This window comes from Crinia signifera, chromosome 19 (assembly GCF_055691185.1).
Source record: "Crinia signifera chromosome 19, ASM5569118v1, whole genome shotgun sequence".
NCBI classification, from domain to species: Eukaryota; Metazoa; Chordata; class Amphibia; order Anura; family Myobatrachidae; genus Crinia; species Crinia signifera.
Genome location: NC_139226.1, coordinates 22,544,761 through 22,554,120, shown reverse-complemented (window position 1 = coordinate 22,554,120; position 9,360 = coordinate 22,544,761). Strand labels below are relative to the sequence as shown.

The window sequence follows — 9,360 nt, the reverse complement described above, 5'->3', positions numbered from 1 at the left end:
CACCTATACAGCACACCAATACAGTACACTAATACACCACACCAATGCAGTACACTAATACAGCACACCAATACAGTACGCTAATACAGCACACCAATGCAGTTCGCTAATATAGCACACCAATACCGTACACTAATACAGCACACCAATACAGTACGCTAATAGAGCACACCAATACAATACACTAATACAGCACACCAATACAGTACACTAATACAGCACACCAATACAATACACTAATACAGCACACCAATACTGTACACTAATACAGCACACCAGAGGCAGAACTTTGGGAGGCAATGGAGTCATCTGCCGCCGGGCTCCTGCTCCCAAGGGGGCACCTCTCCTCCCCTGCCAGTTTAAATCAGTTAATTGAAAGCCATAGATATCACTTTTGTGGCTGACTCTCCCTCCCTAGACGTCACACTCTATTTATTGTAAACATAATATACATAACATACACACATACATACATATATTTATATAAGGTTCTGTGTGGGGGGGCACAAATATTTATTTTGTCTCCAAACAACTGGGAAGAACTTACGCCACTGCTGCACACCAATACAGTACATTTATACAGCACACCAATACAATACACTAATACAACACACCAATACAATACACTTATATAGCACACTAAAACACAGTACACCAATGCAATACACCATTACAGTACACTAATATAGTAAACCTACAGTATGCAATACACTATTACAGTACACTAATACAGTGTACTCATGCAGTACATTCATGCAGTACACTGTTATAAAACATAATAGAGCACAGGCTGCTTGTGAATGTTTCTGCGTATTGCACTTTTTCCTTCTCATTCTCCGAAATAGTATTGGTATGATTCAGAGGTAAGGTGCCCATACACGTACCGATTCTATGGTAAGTTTTGTGCTAAATAATCATCGCATTGCACGCACATCGCATGCACAATGCATACAATGCAATGCGATGCTTATTTAGCACAAAACGTACCATAGAATCGGTACGTGTATGGGCACCTTACCTCTGAATCATGCTAATACTATTTTGGAGAATGAGAAGGAAAAAGTGCAGCACATACTTTTTGTACTGTGCGATGAACGCATTGCATCGCACGGACATCACATGCACAACGCATGCAATGCGATGTGATGCGATGCTTATTAAGCACAAAACGTGCCATAGAATTGGTACGTGTATGGGCACCTGTAGACACAAAAGCACCCTACAGTATCTACTAGTCTATGTACTAAGCCTTGATAAGTGATACAATAGAGAGTAATAAAGTACCTAACTGCCATGTTACAAGGTATGTTTTGAAAAATGATAGGTTGTCTGGTACTTTTTCTCCCTTTACTTTATCTTTCTCCAATGCTCAGTACATAGACCCCGCACTCAGTGACGTCATATGGGGGAGCGCGGGTTGTGGGCAGAACCTGTATGTGACCCGCCAAGGGTGACACGCAAATGCCGGCTCCTGCTCAGTGACAGGAGCCAGGTGCTAAACTGTAACATGACAAGCAGCATGTTGCTCCTGTCACAGTGCAGGGGCCGGCACTGCAGCCAACACTGTCATTGGTGACATGCCACATCTCTGAGACTCCCGGGGTGACAAAACGAGGAGTTGGGCCATGAGGCCATGCTGCATACAGCAAGCCCATGCCCCTTCTGATGATGACGACATTCCCCCATTTTTAGCGGCACAACCGCTTATTAGTTCCTGCAGTCACACCGCATGTCACAAAAGCTAATGATGCTTCTGCCCCTACTCGCTCTAATTATTCATTTTTCTATTGTAGATTCCATTTTTGTTAAATCAATATTAGTGCCTTTATATAAATACCGCTATAAAGCCCTTCCCATGACTACATCCTTGTGTCTGAAGGACTAAAATGTACACTTTAAGTATCTGTACCTACAGTAATACTGTTGGTGGCATCTGACAATGCACCATTGGCTACACCACCAAAATTTGCACCAGCCACATGGTCAGTGTAGCTTTACTGTCCTTCTTTGTAGGAGGTTGATAGGTTGTGTACACAGCTTCTTTTTAGTGGCACATCCACAACACTTGCCTAAGATGCCCATAAGTCAGGCCATCTTCATGCATGCACTAAGCCATCTCCTATCACTGCCCAGGAACACTCACCACACATTCAATACACTTCTTGTTAAATGCTCTTCAAATTAAACCTGCAACTCTGCATGGGTGTGACTCACTGTAGTAGCATGCCCATAATCAAAGTATTACTTCACTTCATCCGATATTGGCAGTGTGCCACAGTCAACCCTTGTGTCTCCAGAGTCCACATTTAGTGGGCTTTAGAGAGCTGAGACAATGATAGAGCTGAAATGATGATTTCAGTTCATTATGCTCTGTGGTCATTGTCATTGTCACTATTAGCCACACAAAAATACTCAGCCTCAGTGCCTAGTACACTGTACTATAAGTTACCTAGAGCTGTGCATTTCATTTTTTTGTTTTGTGTTCTAATTAAAATTGATTCAACTATAATTATTGCTAAAGAAATAGATGAAAATAAATAAAAACAGCTAATACCATGTAAATTTTAGTAATCTGAAAACCAAACTGTAGATTTAAAATACACATTTTGAAACATGGGAAGATCCGTACTAGGTTTTGGTTGTGTTTACCGATGTGAATTACTAGAGAATTGAACCACATATCTTTATATGTAACTAAAGGAGTCCATATACCTTCATGCTCAATACATGATCCCATGACCCGCCGATCGACAGGCATCAATGATTGGGAGGTATATTTAGCACGTAAAAAGGCCCCAATTATGCAATCTCCCCGGGACAGGGAATCTGTGGTTTTAAGCATGTTTGATATCCCCATTCCCCGATGTGTCAGTCAGGAGATCGGGGGATTGCCCCGATACACCGTAGGTGTATGGGAACATTAGACAAAAAAAAAATAGGAAAAAGTAGCAAGGAGGCATCTGCTCTACGAATTGACACCATCTCTTATTCTAGTCTACAGATGCAAATTTAAGGAAATAGCAACACAATGAAGGGGAAATGAGTAGGAAAATGTAGTGAATTGAAGTCAACAGTAAAAGGGTTTGGTGGGTAAGAATCAAGCAACAGGATCCACATTTCCATTATTTAAAAAAATATGTATTTCTAATTTGTATACACTTATAAGTAAATTGGTTCATTTTATTTTCAGGGACCTTACTGAAGACAACTGGCTCAATTCAAACCTCACTTATGATGACACTGATTATGAAACAGATTATGAGACAGATTATGAGACCATAATAGATAAGATGAGGGCAATGTCCATCATATGGTACAGTGTGACTTTAATATTGGGGACCATAGGAAATGGTTTGGTCATCTGGATTGCCGGCTTTAAGATGAAGACAGTCAATGCCGTGTGGTTCCTAAACTTGGCTATCGCTGACTTTGTCACATGCATTTCTCTCCCCTTGCGTATATCTGAATGGGCTATCTATTGGGAAATTAGTTTTTTTCATTACCTCTGTAAAGCTGGTATAACAATTCTCTTCATAAACATGTTGAGCAGTGTCTATTTCATGACCGTCATCAGCATTGACCGATTTGTCTCCGTTTTTTGGCCAATTTGGACCAAAACACACAGGACGCCCAGGTTGGCCACCATCATAGCTGTAATGGTGTGGCTGCTCTGCCTACTTACTAGTGTCCCTTATCTGGTGTTTAACCATCGGCTTAACGGTGTCACTGAATGTTTTCCTAAATATTATTCATATGGAAAGCCCAATGCCATTTATATCACAAGAAACATCTGCATGTTTTCATTTCCTTTCATCATTTTCTTGTTATCTTATGGCTTAATTTTTGCCAAAATCAGAGGAATTAGAAAATCAAATCGTTCTCATAGACCCATCCGTGTTATCACCGCTGTCATAGTATGCTTCTTCATCTGCTGGTTTCCATATAACACTTGGCCATTAATAACTCTAAATATGGAATACCAGCAAATTGATACTGTCATTACAGAAGTTTCCGTCTGCTTGGCTTACTTCAGCAGCTGCATCAATCCCTTGCTCTATGTCTTCTTCACCCATGATTTCAAGAAAAGTTTTATAATCTCCATACCAGCCGTGTTAGAAAATGCTTTAAATGAGCGGGCTGACTTCAACTGCTTGGACAATCCCAAGGCCACATTTCAAGCTCCAAATTTGGATTCTTCATTATTATAATTTTTTTTCGGATACAATAAAATGTTGTATGGATGATATTGGTAAAAAAAAAATGTAAATACACTACCGTTCAAAAGCTTGGGGTCACTTAGAAATGTCCTTATTTTTGAAAGAAATGGGCTGTTTTTTTTATTTTTTTTCAATGAAGATAACATTAAATTAATCAGAAATACACTCTACACATTGTTAATGTGGTAAATAACTATACTACATGCAAATGTCTGTTTTTTAAAGGAATATCTGCATAGCTATTTATTTATTTATTAACAGTTTCTTATACAGAGCACACATATTCTGCAGCACTTTACAGAGAATATTTGAACATTCACATCAGTCCCTGCCCCAGTGAAGCTTATAATCTATATTCCAGGGGCGAGCAGTCAGGGGAGGTAGTGGAGGCAGAGCCTCTCCTGCCATAAATCATAAAATAAAATACAAAGATGATATTTATAACACATATACTGTGTTATAAATATCTTATTTGTATTTTTTTTAATATAATTTATGGTGTGTGATGCTGTGGGAAGGCTGGGAGGCAGCGAGAGCTGTGCTTCCAGCTGAAAACTGTCAGCAGCAGGGGGCAGGTATAAGTTGTGGGCACAAAAGAGGCTGAAAAGCCCATTAAAAAGACACAGGGAAGCGGCACCTTCACATCTGCATCAGTGACAGGGACGTGCCATCAGCCCCCATCAAAGCACACCCCCTGTCACTGAGACAGATGTGATAGGACAGCGGGTCAGTCTGTCACACACTGACAGACTGATCCACTGTCACATGTGGCTGGGACAGAAGCATGGCTTAGAGCAGAGCCTGGAGGCTTCAGCAGTAACCTGCAGTGCTGGGAGCGGAGGGCGGATGGGGAACTTGTGCGGGACAGGCTCCAGGAGGAGCTGTATTGCCTCCCTCCATCCTCCTGCCGCTGCAGCCTGGGCCAGCTGTATCCCATCCACCTGGTGTCATGGCTGACCTCCCATCTCCCGCCGCCAATGCTGCTGGAGCCCAGGTAGGCTTCAAAAGTATGCTTCAGCCCTTTGTCATCACTGCAACTCTACCCCCATCCCCCACTGTCACTCTACCCCCATCCCCCACTGTCACTCTCCCCCATCCCTTGCTGTCACTCTCCCCTATCCCCCCTTGTTACTCTCCTCGCTGTCACTGTCCCTACTTCCCCACTGTCACTGTCCCAAATAACTCCCGCCTCACCTGACACTAACCTCACTCCACGTCACTGCTATATTCCCTACCACATGTACACGCACACACAAACATTCTCGGGTTAATTTGTTGGGAGCCAATTAGCCTACCAGTATATTTTTGGGAGTAAACCAGAGTACATGCAAGTATGAGGAGAATATACAAACTCTGCACAGTTATAGCCATGGTGGAAATTAAACCCATGACCTCAGTGCTGTGAGGAAATAATGCTAACTATGACACCATCCGTACTGCCATCCGTAGGTAGATATTCCTCCTTCAATGAACAGCACAAGAAGGGAGTAGTACACACCATTGTAGGAAATGTTCAATTTCTTGGTGATTTTTCGCATGGAATAGCCTTCCTTTAGAACAGGCGTTCCCAACCACGGTCCTCAAGGCACATCAACAGTGCAGGTTTTAATGATATCCAGGCATCAGCACAGATGGTTTAATCAGAATCACTCAGGTTCTAATTAAGTCACCTGTGCTCAAGTCTGGATATCTACAAAACCTGCACAGTTAGTGTGCCTTGAGGACCATGGTTGGGAAAGCCTGATTTAGAAGAAAAAGAATAGACTGTCAAGTTTCACATGAAAGTTCATTTTTTTTTTGCAATTTTGAGAGGATAATCGAACCCACAAATGCGATGCTCCAGATACTCAATAATCTCAAAGGAAGGTCTCATGGGATTTTTAATCATCCATTAGCAAACACAATGTGCCATTAGAACACTGGAGTGATGATTGCTGGAAATGGGCCTCTATATACCTATATTGATATTACTTAAAAAACCAGAGGCGAGATGAAAGAGTGCAGATTTAAGACTTTTGTCCCTGAGACCCAATTTTACATTGATTCCAATGTAAAAAGCCCTAAAAACCTCAATTTTAATTGCCAACCCCCCCTCATGGTTGAAATGCCCCCCATTGTTAATGCCACCCCACTATTGACGCCAACACAAAGCGTGGCGACTGCAGCAAGCCCGCGAGGGGCGGCGGTATGCATCCTCCGACCTTTTCATACCCCCACTATCCACATCGTCTTGGAGTTGATTTTATAAAGTGTGGTGAGCCCGAAGCGTGGCGAGCCCAGCGAGCCCTGCGAGGGGACGAGCATAACTTCTCAGGTATACGTGTCCCCTCGCGGGGCTCGCTGAGATCGCCATGCTTCTGCTCGGTGGCTCGCTGCGCTCGCCACACTTTATAATGTCAACTCCACGCCGACGTGGATAGTGGGGTATGAAAAGGTCGGAGGACGCGTACCGCCGCCCCTCGTGGGCTCTCTGCACTCACCACACTTCGGGTTGGCGTCAATAGTGGGGTGGCGTTAACAATGGGGGACCATTAACCATACTTAATACCCATGAGGGGGCATATACAATCAAAAAAAGGGCTCATTGGCCCTTTTTACATTGTTCCCTATGTAAAATTGCGTTAATCGCATCGCATGCCACTATAATGCCATGCGATCGACGCGATCAACGCGATTTTAACTTTATAAGCTCATTTAACATTGACCTCTATGGTAATATTGCGTTGATCGCGTCGCTCGCATCACATGCCATTATAATGGCATGCGATGACGCGATCAACGCGATTTTCTCATTCCCAGTAATAAAGCCTGCTAATTGACAGAAAATCGCGAAGATCGCATACCTTTAGTACCTTAACTTAAGGTATGTGATCAACCCCCGACGGGCGCCGTGCTAGGAAACAAGTACCGGCAAAACATCTGGATGCACATGGAAGTGTGAGAAAAAATACGAATTGAAGTATGAAAAAAAAAATCAACGGGTTAAAATGTGCGATTTTCAAGGCAAAAAGTGTGATTTTAGCGCAATTCGCATCCTATTAAATGTGCGATTGTCGGTAAATGCACAAATTCGGCATTAGTTTGTGAAAAAAATGGCAAAAGTCTAAAAATCACACTGTTAAATCTCGTCCATAAAATGTGACAGCAGATAAGAACCACTTGGCCCATCTAGTCTGCCCCCGTTTTCTTTTTAACAATATTGTTATTCAGACCTGTTCAAATTCAGAGCCCTTGCGATCAGTTATATGCAACCCTGCCAGAGTTAATCTCACCTTGTGCAAGCCTGTTAATTGCTTAGCATGATTTGGAAAATTAGCAGGAGCGGCGATTCCTGGCAAATAGACGTACAAGCAGCTTTTGCTAAAATGATATGTAGCGTGCCTATTTTCTGTATGTCATTGTGATTTTATCTGCATAAAAAAATATGATTCATACGAACTGTACTATTAATTGTTGTTAATGTCTGGGGTCCTGTGAACACAAACAAACTGTGGCAAAACACTTTAAAAACTGTTAATTATGTAATTCAGTGCTATCACTGGGACCCCGCTGAACATGCAGTCACTGATGGTATCGTCAGACTGGGTGGTGAAAGAGACAACAATATAATAATCATGAGAGAAGCCATTTTGTCTCTTCTTTTAGGAGTTATAATATATTCTGACACTCTGTATTCTAGTCCTGAAACAGTAAATTTATAGACTCCCACCCCCCACTTTACGATCAAGAAAACATGAAGAAAGTCTCAGAGCATAGGAATGTCTTGGTACCAACAGACAGCAAAAGAGGAGGGCGGGCAGGAGGGTGAGCAGGACCCTGAAACAAAGAATCAGCCTCATGTATTTCTTATCTAAATATGACGTATGGAAACTGTATATGCATGTATATATCCCTGGACAAAATAAACGAGAAGCCAGACGTGTGTTGGAATCGCAACCTGTGTGTGCGCACTTCATTCGTCTCTCAATCGATTGATATCAGTCTTACAGATCTATGAAGGACCTTGATTAAAAGTTAAGTTTATCTTCCACAGTGGCATATTCAAATGATCAGGGTTATTAAGTGGCAAACGTAGGATTTTTAGAGGGTATTTCCAAATGTAATAAATATATCTCCCATTGGAGTAAGTACGGGAGTCTGGCGGTGTAGTATTGGTCTTTTTAAACAAAGGATACTGTATGGAACCCAGTATTAATATTTAAGAGTACAGATGGTCTATAGCAGGGCTAGGCAACACCGGCCCTCCAGATGTTAGTGAACTACACATCCCAGCATGCCTTGCATCAGTTTCAGCATGGCCACATAGCAAAACTAATGCAAAGCATCCTGGGATGTGTATTTCACTAACATCTGGAGGGCCAGTGTTGCCCAGCCCTGGTCTATGGTATAGGATATTTTAAACATTTACATAAGTTAAGTGGTCAGGAAAAGGTTAAACATATCATAATGAATAAATACTTACACATATTATTTATTACCAGTTTCTTATATAGCGCATACATATTCCGCAGAGAATATTTGAACATTCACATCAGTCCCTGCCCCAGTGGAGCTTACAATCTATATTCCCTACCACATGTACATGCACACAGACATTCTAGGGTTAATTTTTGAGGAGCCAATTAGCCTACCCATATATTTTTGGATTGTGGGAGGAAACCGGAGTACCCGGAGAAAACCCACACAAGTTTGGGGAGAATATACAAACTCCTCACAGTGAGGGACATGGTGGGATTAGAACCCATGACCTCAGTGTTGTGAGGCAGTAATGCAAACCATTACACCATCTGTTCTGCCATAATAGAACCAGTACTGCACTTTCTAAGCTCACAATGTTCCAGTTCCTGGTAAGGCTCCTGTCTCTTCCTCCTGGCAGCTGCTCTCTGGTCCATTGTGATGTTTGAGGGCTCAGATCCACACATACAGTAAATGTGGTATGTCACGTTTCCGGTAGCACCGGCTGGAGTGAAACGGAGGCTAGGTGCTTTGATATATGGTTTTTGCATAGATGACAGAAGGGAGGACGGCAATTGGATAAAAGCAAATCCAGTGTTAATAAAGATACGATGGTACAGAGGATGAGGAATGGCACAAGGATAATACTGTAGATAATGAGTAAACAAAGTCAATGATATGCAACACT

At 42.2% G+C, this 9,360-nt stretch overlaps 1 protein-coding gene across 1 annotated transcript; it reads left to right on the top strand.

Moving 5' to 3' along the window:
• The first annotated feature begins 852 nt into the window (after window positions 1–852).
• On the top strand, window positions 853–4,208 carry LOC146041478 (N-formyl peptide receptor 3-like). Its single transcript, XM_083161452.1, has 2 exons — window positions 853–863; window positions 3,191–4,208. The coding sequence occupies exons 1-2, from the start codon at window positions 853–855 to the stop codon at window positions 4,206–4,208; spliced, it is 1,029 nt and encodes a 342-aa protein (XP_083017578.1).
• The last annotated feature ends 5,152 nt before the right edge of the window (window positions 4,209–9,360 follow it).